Source organism: Bufo bufo, chromosome 5 (assembly GCF_905171765.1).
Source record: "Bufo bufo chromosome 5, aBufBuf1.1, whole genome shotgun sequence".
Lineage (NCBI taxonomy): Eukaryota > Metazoa > Chordata > Amphibia > Anura > Bufonidae > Bufo > Bufo bufo.
In genome coordinates, this window is record NC_053393.1 from 42,030,908 (window position 1) to 42,047,842 (window position 16,935).

The 16,935-nt window shown below is 44.6% G+C and overlaps 1 protein-coding gene across 2 annotated transcripts in view; it reads left to right on the forward strand.

The window, feature by feature from the left end:
- WASHC5 (WASH complex subunit 5) overlaps nucleotides 1-16,935 on the forward strand; it is a 69,819-nt gene that overhangs the window by 5,507 nt on the left and 47,377 nt on the right. For both annotated transcript variants that reach the window (XM_040431668.1, XM_040431669.1), the window contains exons 4-10: nucleotides 3,583-3,667; nucleotides 5,042-5,142; nucleotides 6,265-6,457; nucleotides 7,788-7,940; nucleotides 8,254-8,367; nucleotides 8,948-9,119; nucleotides 11,313-11,440. In XM_040431668.1, coding sequence (XP_040287602.1) covers nucleotides 3,583-3,667; nucleotides 5,042-5,142; nucleotides 6,265-6,457; nucleotides 7,788-7,940; nucleotides 8,254-8,367; nucleotides 8,948-9,119; nucleotides 11,313-11,440 — 946 coding nt within the window. The remainder of the gene's footprint in view (nucleotides 1-3,582; nucleotides 3,668-5,041; nucleotides 5,143-6,264; nucleotides 6,458-7,787; nucleotides 7,941-8,253; nucleotides 8,368-8,947; nucleotides 9,120-11,312; nucleotides 11,441-16,935) is intronic.

Below are 16,935 nucleotides of genomic sequence, written 5' to 3' on the forward strand. Positions count from 1 at the left end.
CAGCTGCAGCAGAACCTTATAATACACACCTCAGCTGCAGCAGAACCTCATAATACACACCTCAGCTGCAGCAGAACCTCATAATACACACCTCAGCTGCTGCAGAACCTCATAATACACACCTCAGCTGCTGCAGAACCTTATAATACACACCTCAGCTGCTGCAGAACCTCCTAATACACACCTAAGCTGCCGCAGAACCTCCTAATACACACCTCAGCTGCATTAGAACCTCATAATACACACCTCAGCTGCTGCAGAACCTCCTAATACACACCTCAGCTGCATTAGACCCTCATAATACACACCTCAGCTGCTGCAGAACCTCCTAATACACACCTCAGCTGCTGCAGAACCTTATAATACACACCTCAGCTGCAGCAGAACCTCATAATACACATCTCAGCTGCAGCAGAACCTCATAATACACACATCAGCTGCTGCAGAACATCATAATACATAAATCAGCTGCTGCAGAACCTCCTAATACACACCTCAGCCGCTGCAGAACCTTATAATACACACCTCAGCTGCCGCAGAACCTCCTAATACACACCTCAGCTGCCGCAGAACCTCCTAATACACACCTCAGCTGCCGCAGAACCTTATAATACACACCTCAGCTGCCGCAGAACCTTATAATACACACCTCAGCTGCCGCAGAACCTCCTAATACACACCTCAGCTGCAGCAGAACCTCATAATACACACCTCAGCTGCTGCAGAACCTTATAATACACACCTCAGCTGCTGCAGAACCTCCTAATACACACCTCAGCTGCCGCAGAACCTCCTAATACACACCTCAGCTGCATTAGAACCTCATAATACACACCTCAGCTGCATTAGAACCTCATAATACACACCTCAGCTGCTGCAGAACCTCCTAATACACACCTCAGCTGCTGCAGAACCTTATAATACACACCTCAGCTGCAGCAGAACCTCATAATACACATCTCAGCTGCAGCAGAACCTCATAATACACACATCAGCTGCTGCAGAACATCATAATACATAAATCAGCTGCTGCAGAACCTCCTAATACACACCTCAGCCGCTGCAGAACCTTATAATACACACCTCAGCTGCCGCAGAACCTCCTAATACACACCTCAGCTGCCGCAGAACCTCCTAATACACACCTCAGCTGCCGCAGAACCTTATAATACACACCTCAGCTGCCGCAGAACCTTATAATACACACCTCAGCTGCCGCAGAACCTCCTAATACACACCTCAGCTGCCGCAGAACCTCCTAATACACACCTCAGCTGCTGCAGAACCTCCTAATACACACCTCAGCTGCTGCAGAACCTCATAATACACACCTCAGCTGCAGCAGAACCTTATAATACACACCTCAGCTGCAGCAGAACCTTATAATACACACCTCAGCTGCAGCAGAACCTCATAATACACACCTCAGCTGCAGCAGAACCTCATAATACACACCTCAGCTGCTGCAGAACCTCATAATACACACCTCAGCTGCTGCAGAACCTCATAATACACACCTCCGCTACTGCAGAACCTCCTAATACACACCTCAGCTGCAGCAGAACCTCATAATACACACCTCAGCTGCTGCAGAACCTCATAATACACACCTCCGCTACTGCAGAACCTCATAATACACACCTCAGCTACTACAGAGCCTCATAATACACACCTCAGCTGCAGCAGAACCTCCTAATACACACCTCAGCTGCTGCAGAACCTCATAATACACACCTCAGCTGCAGCAGAACCTTATAATACACACCTCAGCTGCAGCAGAACCTTATAATACACACCTCAGCTGCAGCAGAACCTCATAATACACACCTCAGCTGCAGCAGAACCTCATAATACACACCTCAGCTGCAGCAGAACCTCCTAATACACACCTCAGCTGCTGCAGAACCTCCTAATACACACCTCAGCTGCCGCAGAACCTTATAATACACACCTCAGCTGCCGCAGAACCTCATAATACACACCTCAGCTGCCGCAGAACCTCCTAATACACACCTCAGCTGCCCCAGAACCTCCTAATACACACCTCAGCTGCCGCAGAACCTCCTAATACACACCTCAGCTGCCGCAGAACCTCCTAATACACACCTCAGCTGCAGCAGAACCTTATAATACACACCTCAGCTGCCGCAGAACCTCCTAATACACACCTCAGCTGCTGCAGAACCTCCTAATACACACCTCAGCTGCAGCAGAACCTTATAATACACACCTCAGCTGCCGCAGAACCTCCTAATACACACCTCAGCTGCTGCAGAACCTCATAATACACACCTTAGCTGCTGCAGAACCTCATAATACACACCTCAGCTGCTGCAGAACCTCCTAATACACACCTCAGCTGCAGCAGAACCTTATAATACACACCTCAGCTGCTGCAGAACCTCCTAATACACACCTCAGCTGCAGCAGAACCTCATAATACACACCTCAGCTGCCGCAGAACCTTATAATACACACCTCAGCTGCTGCAGAACCTCATAATACACACCTCAGCTGCTGCAGAACCTCATAATACACACCTCAGCTGCTGCAGAACCTCCTAATACACACCTCAGCTGCTGCAGAACCCCATAATACACACATTAGCTGCTGCAGAACCTCATGATACACACCTCAGCTGTCGCAGACCTTTATTAGAAGGATAAAGACATTTCAAATGAATCAGTCGGTTCACAGACACGTCCACCACCCTTACTGTAAGAAGTAAACATTGACATGATTGTTTTCTTTTTTAACTGCCATTAAAGTCTATGGACACGTGTAAACTAATTTTTATTATGACTCATCTGCAAAATTAGGCAACTATCTAAATAGTCTCCCTGTTGTGGAGTCTTTGTAAGACCTTCGCGTAGCTGGCTGCTATACTGAACCTGGCATACCCTGGGCAGTACAAAGCTCTTGTTTCTCTCTGCCCCCCCCCACCCCCTTTTTCTTGGTGTTGACTATAGCTGAGGGGCAGTTGCACGGGTCAGATTTGTGTGGAGAGGGGGGAAAGCGTTCAAGGAAAGCAGCTCACACGGGCTGTAGATAGTAAGGCGGTTTGTGTACCAGTGTAGAGAGAGCAGAGCACCCATGACAAACCCTGCAAGTGGCGAGAAAATCAGCCCAGGAATGAAGTTGACATGTGGGGGTTATTGAGGGCAGATGTGGCATGTATTACTGGTAGGGACAGTTCCACATTAAAAAAATTGTGAAACTAGGAAAGAGATCGGCCATCGCTGTCTGATCGACGCCACGCCGATCAGCTGCTTCACTGTAGCTCCAGCGCCAGAACCTTACAGCTCCATCCATACTGTAGTAGACGAAGCGGCTTACTGGGAGTAGCGCTGCAGTAACCAGCTCTGCCCACTACACAATGGATGGTACCAGGTAGGTCCAGCACCGGATGTCTGCCCCCTCCCTCAATCAGATAGTGATGGTCTATCCTGAAAATAGGCCATCACTTGTACAAAAGTGGACAATATTTTTAGAATTTACATTAGGCATCCATTTTACTTTATGTCCATTTCTCTTACTGCATTGACCCTCACTTGTACGTTTTTTGTGTCTATCTGCCTTCAGATATTTGGACGATCTTAATGAAGGGATTTATATTCAGCAAACTCTGGAAACGGTTCTTCTCAATGAAGATGGGAAGCAGCTGCTGGTGAGTAAGGCCTCTTACACACGAGCGTGATGGATGCGTTCAGTGAAACTCGCACCATTTCGCAAGCAATTTCAGTCAGTTTGGTCTGCGATCGCGTTCAGTTTTTTCTGCGCGAGTGCAATGCGTTTTGATACGTTTCTCACGCGCGTGATAAAAGAACTGAAGGTTTACAAACAACATCTCTTAGCAGCCATCAGTGAAAAACGCATCGCACCTGCACTTGCTTGCGGAGGCGATGCGTTTTTCACGCAGCCCCATTCACTTCTATGGGGCATGTGTTGTGTGAAAAACGCAGAATACTGAACATGCTGCGATTTTCGCGCAAAGCACAAGTACATTAATGAGGATGGTGATTTTAAATCCCAGCAGCGTACTTTTTGACAAAGCAGAAGAGGGTAAGAACATAAGCAGGAAGTGTTGTCATGGGGGACACCGAGAAATGCTGCAGGACTTTAGCTTCAAACGTTGATAGCCTTTATTTGTCTCTTAAAGGGGTTCTGCACTTTGTTTAAACTGATGATCTATCCTCTGGATAGATCATCCGCATCTGATCGGCGGGGGTCCGACACCCGGGACCCCCGCCGATCAGCTGTTTGAGAAGGCAGTAGCGCCGCGGCCTTCTCGCTGTTTACCGCAGGCCCAGTGACGTCACGACTAGAATCCAATGGCCTGGGCGGGGCTAGGCTCCATTCAAGTGAACAGAGCTTAGCCCCGCCCAGGCCATCGATACTAGTCGTGACGTCACTGGGCCTGAGGGAAACCAAGAGTAGGCCGTGGCGCTACTGCCTTCTCAAACAGCTGATCGGCAGGGGTCGTGGGTGTCGGACCCCCGCCGATAAGATGCTGATGATCTATCCAGAGGATAGATCATCAGTTTAAAAAAACTGCAGAACCCCTTTAAAGGGCATCTGTCAGCAGTTTTGTACCTTTGACACTGGCTGACCTGTTACATGTGCACTTGGCAGGTGAAGACATCTGAGTTGGTCCCATGTTCATATGTGCCCGCATTACTGAGAAAAATGACGTTTTAATATATGCAAATGAGCTTCTAGGAGCAACGGGGGCGTCGCCCTTACACCTAGAGGCTCCGCTCTCTCTGCAACTGCCGTGCCCTCTGCACTTTGATTGACAGGACCAGGCAGTGTAAATGTGATCACACCTGGCCCTGTCAATCAAGGTGCAGAGGGTACGGCAGTTGCAGAGAGAGCTGAGCCTCTAGGTGTAATGGCAACGCCTCCGTTGCTCCTAAAGGCTCATTTGCCCTTTTAACCCTAGAAGGCTTTTATACATTATTTCTCATTAAAAAAATGACTTTTTTAGGACAGACAGTATAAAATAGTGCAGTGAAAGAACTCTTGTGAATTCTGCCTGCAGTGTGAAGCTTTGTACCTGTACGGGGTGATGCTGCTGGTGATCGATCAGAAGATTGAGGGAGAAGTGCGGGAGAGGATGCTGGTCTCTTACTACAGATACAGGTATATCTCATCGACAATTGTCCTGCAACGTTTGAGTCTTGAAGGGGGTAGAAAAACATGGCTGCTTTCTTCGAGAAACAGCACCACACCTGTCCACAGGTTGTGTGCGGTATTGCAGCTAGTCCCCATTCACTTCAGTGGAGCTGAGCTGCGGTACCAGATACAGCCCGTGTACAGGTGTGGCGCTGTGTTCAGAGAAAAAGCAGCCATGTTCTTCTAATCCCGGGCAACCCCTTTAATGTAAGTTTATGTCTTATAGTCAATTTCTATCTTTTATTCTTTTTTCTTAATTATAACTGTGGCACCACCTAAAATAATTTAGAAGGTGCCACCCGGCACGTTACACTCATGGGCGCCTTCATGCACTTTTGCATGACAGTGAAACATTTTGTTCATGCGTACCACTTATAGGGGAGTACACTTAGCAGAATCCGAGACTGGCTATGTCCAGCCATCCCATAGAGAAAATGGAGCAGCAGCAAGACGCCGTTTCTCGTGATCGGATGCTTGTCCGTTACCCTTATGGGTGGTAGGATAAAGTAGTATCTTGGTACAACCCCCTTAAAGGCAATGGAAACCTTTGGGAACTTTTTCTTATTTTTTTTTTCTATAGAATTTTACTCATTTTGGGCTTAAATTTTTTTTTAAACTTGTCTTAAAGAATAACAGTCATATTTATAAATTTTTTTGCTAAAGTGTAGGGCAAGTGATAGGTAACAATTTTGCAATATACTTTATTTAGCCAAAACGTTTATTTTTGGTAGAAAACTGGGGCTGAAATAGCCCTTAGCAGCACTCTTCAAAAGAGCGTTGCTAAGGGCCATCCGACTGTTTACAGACTGTTTACATTGAATCCCATCATCTGACTGCTCATGTGTAGCTCTTATCTCTGATCTCCTGACTTTATAAATGCTTTTTTTTTTAAGCTATATTCTTGTCATTTTGATAAGAATTCTGCTATAATGAGTGTTTATGAGGTCAGGAGATCAGAGTCCATATAAAGAAATCTATATAAACGTATTTAGTTTGTGTGTGTGCATCCATCTTCTGTATGGTTTATTGCTATTTATTTTCTTCCTATAGCTATACTTATTCGTTCACATTCTGTTTTTGATCATTCAGTGCTGCTAGATCCTCCGCTGATTCCAATATGGACGATATCTGCAAACTGCTGCGCAGTACGGGGTACTCCAGCCAGCCAGGGTCTAAACGGCCTCTAAACTACCCCGAGAGCTATTTTAGCCGGGTGCCTATAAGTGAGACATTTATCAGTATGGTGATCGGCAGACTCCGATCTGATGATATTTATAACCAGGTGAGTTTGGACTGTACCTTTTAAAAAAATAATAAAAATGAGCATTTCCCTCCTGTAGGGGTAAGGTCATGCATTGCCATTTTGGTGCAGCATTTGGCAGAAAATTGTTTTTCGAATATGGGTAAGGCTCTGCCACGTTGCATTTCAGCATGTCCAATCTTAAGTTCCCATGGGACGGGAGCTGCTGCCATTGAAGTCTAGCTGCGACGTGTGTTCCCCTGTCCCTATTGAGAACACGTGCTTTCTCAGCCGAGCTCATCGTGCATGTGAATGTGAGGGTCAGGAGCAATGAGCGGGGCACACTAGGAGATTTAAGTTCCGAAAGATGCAGATTAGTGGATGCAGTTCTGGAGTATAATACAGGATATAACTCAGGATAAGTAATGTATGTAGATAGTGACTGCACCAGCAGAATATGGAGTGCAGCTCTGGAGTATAATACAGGATGTAACTCAGGATCAGTACAGGATTAGTAATGTAATGTATGTACACAGTGACTGCACCAGCAGAATAGTGAGTGCAGCTCTGGAGTGTAATACAGGATGTAACTCAGGATCAGTACAGGATTAGTAATGTAATGTATGTACACAGTGACTGCACCAGCAGAATAGTGAGTGCAGCTCTGGAGTGTAATACAGGATGTAACTCAGGATCAGTACAGGATAAGTAATGTATGTACACAGTGACTGCACCAGCAGAATAGTGAGTGCAGCTCTGGAGTATAATACAGGATGTAACTCAGGATCAGTACAGGATAAGTAATGTAATGTTTGTACATAGTGACTCCACCAGCAGAATAGTGAGTGCAGCTCTGGAGTATAATACAGGATGTAACCCAGGATCAGTACAGGATAAGTAATATAATGTATGTACACAGTGACTGCACCAGCAGAATAGTGAGTGCAGCTCTGGAGTATAATACCGGATGTAACTCAGGATCAGTACAGGATAAGTAATGTAATGTATGTACACAGTGACTGCACCAGCAGAATAGTGAGTGCAGCTCTGGAGTATAATACCGGATGTAACTCAGGATCAGTACAGGATAAGTAATGTAATGTATGTACACAGTGACTGCACCAGCAGAATAGTGAGTGCAGCTCTGGAGTATAATACCGGATGTTACTCAGGATCAGTACAGGAGAAGTAATGTAAAACATTTGACAGTGGTTAGTTTTGTACATTATTGGGTAAACTTTATGTGCAGGAATAGAGTAAGGCTTAGTGTTGTGGGTATCATTCATTTCTCATTATATGTGTGCGCTCCAGTATTTCATATTTGTAACATATTAATCTACGAGGTGTCACAGGGTTTGATATTCCTTTTCAGGTGTCTGCATACCCTTTACCAGAACACAGGAGCACCGCTCTGGCCACACAAGCTGCCATGTTGTATGTTATCCTATACTTCCACCCTTCTACCCTACAGACCCATCAATCCAAGATGAGGGAGATCGTGGATAAATATTTCCCTGATAACTGGGTAAGTGCCAAGTCATTCTTGACCATGCGAGTGTAAGTTGTGTAGAGGTGCTCCATGACCACACACGGGACAGGTGGCAAATATTAACCTCCAGATATAAATAATGATTGTTTCCATTCACTGACAATCATGTACCTTTTTGAAAATGCTGAAGAACTGAAAAAACAAAGCATATTGGAAGCTTTCATCTTATAAAAACCCTTCAAGGTGCCCATGCCTTCCATCCTAAGAAGTACTGAGCAGGGTGAGTGTAGGAGGATGCCCTCACTGCCCCATCCATCGTACCATCCTGAGGTTGTGTTATTTCCTGCAGGTTATCAGTATTTACATGGGGATCACAGTCAATCTTATGGAGGCCTGGGATCCTTACAAAGCTGCAAAGACTGCTCTGAACTACACCTTGGATCTGCCCAACATCAAGGAGCAGGTAGCGTGAACCTGTGTGCCGATTCATTATTTGCTGTATTCCTGCAGAATTGAGCGTATCATTTGCTATGGGTAACGTGACTGCCTCCTAAATTTGGATCATGAGGCCAGTTTTCCGGTGGGACCATGTACATTTTCTAGAAACCTGCATCAGCACCTGTGATTTATAAACTCTGCAAATGATGCCGTGATTGGATTTATAGCCAAGATTCCAGTGCTAACCACTAAGGGCTCTTTCACACGAGCGGATGCCGTGCGGGTAATCTGCTGCGTGAAAGAGAGCCAAGCCCCGTTTCGGACAGCAGAGACACGGAGCATTAACATGATTGATCTTTTTACTACAAATTCACAGTAAGATAAAATTGTCACCGTGATTTTGTAGTAAAAAGATCACAGAGAGGCACAGAGCATTATCAATCATGTTAATGCTCCGTGTCTCTGCTGTCCGGAACGGCGCTAAGTTCTCTTTCACGCAGCAGATTACCCGCTCGTGTGAAAGAGCCCTAAGTTTATCATGTCATTTCCATTTATATGAAGTCCTGTGACTACTTTTAATCTATATTTATATATTGTTCCATCAGGCATGCCGGTATGCCGCTATCATGGAGCGTCTTCACCCTCAAGTGCAGCAGTTCCTGAAGGAGGGATTCCTGAGAGAGGAGTTTGTACTGGATAATATCCCCAAGCTGCTGAACTGCCTGAGAGACTGTAATGTCGCCATCCGGTGGCTGATGCTGCATACTGCAGACTCGGGTAATATTCTGATTTACTCATTTATAGAGCACAGAGAGCTGTTGTCAAGTGGCAGAGGCTTTGAAGGGTTTTCTGGATTTAAGATATTGATGGCTTACCCTCAGAATAGGTAGGTGGCCGACCGCTGCACCTCCAGTGATCAACAGTTTGAATGGGCCACTGCACCATGCGAGCCTCTTCATTGTTTGGACAGGGCCATCTCCCTGCACGCCGTCCGTATAGTAGCAGCAGGACTATCCCAGCTTCGTCCTACTCAAGTGAGCGGGATGAAGCCGCGACACCCTGCACCGGGGCTACTAAATAGACGGGGTGAAGTTAGATGGACCGAGGTAGACAATGAAGAGGCCAAAAGAATAGATGATCAACAAACCAGACAGTCCCTCTCATTTTTTTTTTCAAGATGCTTTAACTGGGGAACCCAATTTTCATTGATTTACATCTGATACTTGTTTTTGACTAACTGTTGTCTTCTGAATCCAAAAGTGACCCCAGTTTTTCTCTGTCGCAACAACATTTTCATATACCCTCCTTTTTTACTCAAAAACCATACAAAAATGTACATACAATGGAAAATAATGCAAAATGACCCGGATGTAATGTTTATTTAAAGGTATTTTGTTCATACAAAGGATACTGTAAGTCAAATTGTGTGCAAGTAGTAAAGTTAGGTAGCAGTTAAGGTAAAAATGCACGCTTCTAGCTTTTCCTGGAGAGTTCAATCTGTGGACAATCTGACCTGATGCTCCAACAATAGTCAGCCATCATATGTACATCGCATCTACCCTGATACCATCCCTCAATGAACTTCAAATCTTGGTGGAATCGTTTACCTTGCTCATCACGTTTTTCGGGAAGTTAGCAAGAAGGGCCCCTTGGTGCTCATGTTGCAACCAAGCATTTTGTAGCTCTCCCAAGAGTTTCTGGACAATTTTGATGTAATTGTTGTTCATGTATTTCCAAGAAAGTCCTCACCAAGCCTTCTTTTGGGGGAGTTCTGACATACGTGAGGTACTTGAAACAGTCTCCTTCAGTTGGCAAAGTCTTAACAAATTGCTTCGTGAGACCCAGTTTCATGTGCAGAGGTGGGAATATAAGACGTGTCTCATGTAGAATGATGTTTGGATCACCAGGTTTGAGGTCAGATCTTGGAGGGCCGATTCCTCTCCACTAGGGAGGAGCAAACTTGTGTTTCAAGTTCGGTGTACAAGGGTCGGGTTATCTAAGAATTCCGTTATGGATTCCGCTACCACGGACCATATGTTATGGTCTGTGGTAGCGGAATCCGTAACAGAATTCTTAAGATAACCCGAGCTTTGTACTCCGAACTCGAAACACAAGTTCTCTCAACACTACTCTCCAGCCAATGCTTCTCACGAGCCCTGCTGTCCCACATACACAGAAAACAAGGATACTTGGTGTATCCGCATTGCTGACCAAGAAGGAAGCATGCCATTTTAAGGTCAACACAGATGATCCAATTGTGTTTGTGATATTGCAACAACTCAATGACTCTTTGTCTACATGTTCTTCACAAAGACAGACGGAATAGCCTAGACAAAAAGGTCGTCCTTCACCTCTTCCCACTCGAGGGCGGTTCTCTCTTGGCCAGTAGAAAAGCACTAGTGCTCCCCTCGAGGCAGAATAATTGCATTAAGATAAGCTGTAGAGAAAAAAAAAACGGACGTGATAGAAGAAAACTGCCGTTTTGAGGTCAGCGTGCCTATTTTAGTCTAAGGGTCTATTCACACGTCCGCAAAATGGTTTCGGATCCGTTCCACAATGTTGCGGAACGGATCCGGACCCATTCATTTTCCATGGGGCTGCAAAAGATGCGGACAGCACACAATGTGCTGTCCGCCTCCGCACTTCCGTTCCGGAAAAAAAAAGAGCATGTCCTATTCTTGTCCGCAGACACGGACAAGAAAAGGCATCTCTATTTAAAGTGCCGGCCATGTGCGGTCCGCAAAATGCGGAACGCACATGGCCGGTGTCCGTGTTTTGCGGATCCTCAATTTGCGGACCACAAAACACTTGCGGACGTGTGAATGGACCCTAAATCAGCTGAAAAATCGAACGCAACAAAAATAATGTTTAAAATTATTGCCCAATGATCTCTCAAACTTCTTGCATTGCTAGGGCCATTATAATATAAAGCATTTCTGCTAAAATAACTAAATCCTGTTTTTTTCCCAGCTTATGACCCAAATAACAAGCGACTCCGACAGGTAAAAGACCAAGTTCTGGCCGAATCGAAGTACAACCCCAAGGTCCTGTTCCAGCTGCTGCTAGACACGGCTCAGTTTGAGTTCCAGTTGAAGGAGGTAATGTTATCCGTATGTGATATTGGGATTTACTGTTCTTTACTGTATGCGCCAGTCACTCCAATGTCTTTTTGACCTGATCGGAAAAATGAAAGTAAAAGAACAAAAATTCACATACCATACACCTTAAAAAAGGACATCCCTACCAATCATGGTTCTTAGTGGTAGCCCTGACCCATTTACCTTAGAACAGACATGTGATATATCAAGATGATGACAAACATGAATCAAAAGCCTATTTTATAGTAAAATTATATGATTTACGGAAGCGTTTTCAAAAAGGTAGGCATTTTTAAGCCTAAAAAGTCTAAATAAGCCAAAAATTATGTAACATAGTAACATAGTACATAAGGCCGAAAAAAGACACTTGTCCATGCAGTTCGGCCTGTCATCCTGCAAGTTGATCCAGAGGAAGGCAAAAAATAAACTGTGAGGTAGAAGCCAATTTTCCCCACTTTAGGGGAATAAAAAATTCCTTCCCGACTCCAATCAGGCATCAGAATAACTCCCTGGATCAACGACCCCTCTCTAGTAGCCATAGCCTGTAATATTATTACGCTCCAGAAATACATCCAGGCCCCTCTTGAATTCCTTTATTGTACTCCCCATCACCACCTCCTCAGGCAGAGAGCTCCATAGTCTCACTGCTCTTACCGTAAAGAATCCTTTTCTATGTTTGTGTACAAACCTTCTTTCCAGAGGATGTCCCCTCGTCACAGTCACAGTCCTGGGGATAAATAGATGATGGGATAGATCTCTGTACTGACCCCTAATATATTTATACATAGTAATTAGATCTCCCCTCAGTCGTCTTTTTTCTAAGGTGAATAACCCTAATGCTGATAATCTTTCAGGGTACTGTAGTCCACCCTTTCCAATTATTACTTTAGTTGCCCTCCTCTGGACCCTCTCCAACTCTGCTATGTCTGCCTTGTTCACAGGAGCCCAGAACTGTACACAGTACTCCATGTGTGGTCTCACTAGTGATGTGTAAAGTGGTAGGACTATGTTCTCAACACGGGCATCTATGCCCCTTCTGATGCAACCCATTATCTTATTGGCCTTGGCAGCAGCTGCCTGATACTGGTTTCTACAGTTTAGTTTGCTGTTTATTAAAATTCCTAGATCCTTTTCCATGTCAGTGTTACCGAGTGTTTTACCATTTAGTATGTACGGGTGACTTGCATTATTCCTTCCCATGTGCATAACTTTACATTTGTCAGTGTTAAACCTCATCTGCCACTTATCTGCCCAAGTCTCCAATCTATCCAGATCCCTCTGTAGTAGTATACTGTCCTCTGTAGTGTATATATACAGTATACTGTCCTCTGTAGTATATATACAGTATACTGTCCTCTGTAGTATATATACAGTATACTGTCCTCTGTAGTATATATACAGTATACTGTCCTCTGTAGTATATATACAGTATACTGTCCTCTGTAGTATATATATACAGTATACTGTCCTCTGTAGTATATATATACAGTATACTGTCCTCTGTAGTATATATATACAGTATACTGTCCTCTGTAGTATATATATACAGTATACTGTCCTCTGTAGTATATATATACAGTATACTGTCCTCTGTAGTATATATACAGTATACTGTCCTCTGTAGTATATATACAGTATACTGTCCTCTGTAGTGTATATACAGTATACTGTCCTCTGTAGTATATATATATATATATATACAGTATACTGTCCTCTGTAGTATATATATACAGTATACTGTCCTCTGTAGTATATATACAGTATACTGTCCTCTGTAGTATATATATATACAGTATACTGTCCTCTGTAGTATATATACAGTATACTGTCCTCTTCAGTGTAAATTACTTTACACAGTTTAGTGTCATCTGCGAAAATTGATATTTTACTATGCAAGCCTTCTACAAGACCATTAATAAATATATTGAAGAGAATGGCGCCCAATACTGACCCCTGAGGTACTCCACTAGTGACAGTGACCCAATCTGAGTGTGTACCGTTAATAACCACCCTCTGTTTTCTATCCCTCCGCCAGTTACTTACCCACATACAGACGTTTTCTCACAGTCCGAGCATTCTCATTTTATATACTAACGTTTTATGTGGTACAGTGTCAAATGCTTTGGAGAAGTCCAGATATCCGACATCCATTGATTCGCCGCTGTCAAGTCTAGAACTTACCTCCTCATAGAAACTGATTAAATTAGTTTGGCATGACCGATCCCTCACAAAGCCATGCTGATATGGCGTTATTTGCTTATTTCCGTTGAGATGCTCTAAGATAGTATCTCTCAGAAAACCTTCAAACAGTTTACCCACAACAGATGTTAAACTTACCGGCCTATAGTTTCCAGGCTCTGTTTTTGGACCTTCAGATTTATACTTTTTAACATTTATATAATTGAAGAACATTTTAGGGTTAGTTTTACTCTCTTTTGCAATTAATCTCTCGGTCTCTAGTTTGGCCGCTGTTCTATTTTTTTCCTTTATAGTTTTTCAGTGCTTCCTCGCCCCCCTCCTGTTTTAGTGATTTATATGCTTTCTTTTTGTCATTTATTGCTTTCTTTACAGTTCTGTTTATCCACATTGGTTTCTTTTTGTTCCTTAACCTTTTATTCCCAAATGGTATGTACCTCTCACAATGAGATTTTAGGATGCTTTTAAAGATATCCCATTTTGAGGCTGTATTTTTATTTTTGACGACTTTGTCCCAGTTAGTTAGGCCTATGGCCTCTCTTAGTTGGCTAAATTTAGCTTTTTTGAAGTTTGGTATTTTTGTTCCTCCCTGTAGAAACGCTCTTTTGAATGATAATTGGAAAGTTATTACTTTATGGTCACTATTTCCCAGGTGTCCCCCAACCTGCACGTCTGTTGTTCTGTCAGGTCTATTGGTTAATACTAAGTCCAGTATGGCCGTCCCTCTAGTCGGGTCCTGAACCAGTTGGGAAAGGTAATTGTCTTTGACATCCCCCTCATCTGCCAAACGTGCAAACTTGTTGGGGTGTGTCAGATCAGGGCTAGCCTCCCTGGCACTCTTCCTGTTTCCTTTATGAGATGTACAGGTTTCAGTTTCCCAGTCTATATCTGGGTAGTTGAAGTCCCCCATAATAACCACCTCATTATGATTTGCCGCCTTGTCTATCTCGTTTAGTAGTAGATTTTCTGTGTACTCTGGTATATTAGGTGGTTTATAGTAAACTCCTATTAGTAATTTATTGTTGTTTTTAGCTCCATGTATTTCTACCCACAGTGACTCCACATGTCCATGTCCCTCACTTATATCTTCTCGGAGTGTCGGCTTTAGACAGGACTTTACATAAAGGCAGACCCCTCCCCCTCTCCGGTTTTGACGATCCTTTCTAAACAGACTGTAACCTTGTACAATAACTGCCCAGTCATAGCCATCATCCAGTCATGTCTCAGTTATTCCCACTGTCATAGCTATCATCCAGCCATGTCTCAGTTATTCCCACTGTCATAGCTATCATCCAGCCATGTCTCAGTTATTCCCAATGTCATAGCTATCATCCAGCCATGTCTCAGTTATTCCCAATGTCATAGCTATCATCCAGCCATGTCTCAGTTATTCCCACAGTCATAGCCATCATCCAGCCATGTCTCAGTTATTCCCACTGTCATAGCTATCATCCAGCCATGTCTCAGTTATTCCCACTGTCATAGCTATCATCCAGCCATGTCTCAGTTATTCCCACAGTCATAGCCATCATCCAGCCATGTCTCAGTTATTCCCACTGTCATAGCTATCATCCAGCCATGTCTCAGTTATTCCCACTGTCATAGCTATCATCCAGCCATGTCTCAGTTATTCCCACTGTCATAGCCAGCATCCAGCCATGTCTCAGTTATTCCCACTGTCATAGCTATCATCCAGCCATGTCTCAGTTATTCCCACTGTCATAGCTATCATCCAGCCATGTCTCAGTTATTCCCACTGTCATAGCCAGCATCCAGCCATGTCTCAGTTATTCCCACTGTCATAGCTATCATCCAGCCATGTCTCAGTTATTCCCACTGTCATAGCTATCATCCAGCCATGCCTCAGTTCTTCCCACTATGTCATAGTCCTCCTCACACATCACTAATTCCAGTTCCCCAGTTGTATTAGTCAGGCTTCTGGCATTAGTATACATACATTTGAGAGGTTTATGTATATTTTTTACCTTACACCTTTCCTTCTGAACTGTTCTAGTCCCTCCTTCCATTCCACCCCCAGTCCCACTACCTGCCCCCGGTCTCTATCTGCCCTATCTTCCCCTTCTATAGTGTAATTACCCTCTCCCCCCCAGTCCCTAGTTTAAACACTCCTCCAACCTTCTAGCCATCTTCTCCCCCAACACAGCTGCCCCTTCCCCATTGAGGTGCAGCCCGTCCCTACGATAGAGCCTGTAGCCGATAGAGAAGTCGGCCCAGTTCTCCAGGAACCCAAACCGCTCCTTCCTACACCAGTTCTTGAGACACTTGTTAACCTCCCTAATCTCCCGCTGCCTTTCTTGTGTGGCCCGTGGTACAGGCAGTATTTCGGAAAATACTACCTCTGAGGTCCTTGCCCTCAGCTTTTGACCTAAATCCCTGAAATCATTTTTAAGGACTCTCCACCTACCTCTAACTTTGTCATTGGTTCCGATATGGACCATGACCGCTGGATCTTCTCCAGGCCCTCCCAGTAATCTGTCAACCCGATCCGCAATGAGTCGAACTCTAGCGCCAGGAAGACAGCACACTGTTCGGCGATCACGGTCTTTGTGACAGATTTCCCTATCTGTTCCCCTAATAATGGAGTCTCCCACTACCAGCACCTGTCTGGCCTGCCCTGCTCTCCTGGTCCCCTGCTTACTGGAGCTGACATTCCCCTGACTGGCAGAGGAAGTGTCCGGCTGCGGCAGTGCCGTCCCTGAACCGACATCCCCCTCATCTGCCAAACGTGCAAACTTGTTGGGGTGTGACAGATCAGGGCTAGCCTCCCTGGCACTCTCCCCTCTACCCCGCTTTCTAACTGTTACCCAGCTAGCTACCTCACTTTCCTCAGCCTCCTCTCTGTCACCCTCCTCCTCATCTACCCCAAGGAGTGCTTGCTCGGTGAGAAGCAAACTCTTTTGCAAATTGTCAATGCCTCTCAGTGTTGCAACTTGCCCATTTAGAGACTCGATTAGCGATTCCAAACGGGTAATTTGCTCACATCTTGAACAAAGATATCCTTATCCACCCTCGAAGGGCTGTTCCAGGACGGCATCCATCATGCAAGATGTGCACTGGACGGCGCTATCAATTGTGCAACACATACTAAATGGGGATTACAACAGTAAAAAAGTAACTAGACCCCGTCTGCTGCAGGTGAAGGACTAGCTAGAATTAAGCCAACAAGACACAAGGACATTCTATAAAACCTTAGTTTCCTGCTCCTTGTCTTAAACTCCTTTTCTTTAACCCCACTTAGTAGAGCGAGCCCCAGGAAGAGGACGCCTCCCTTATTTAAA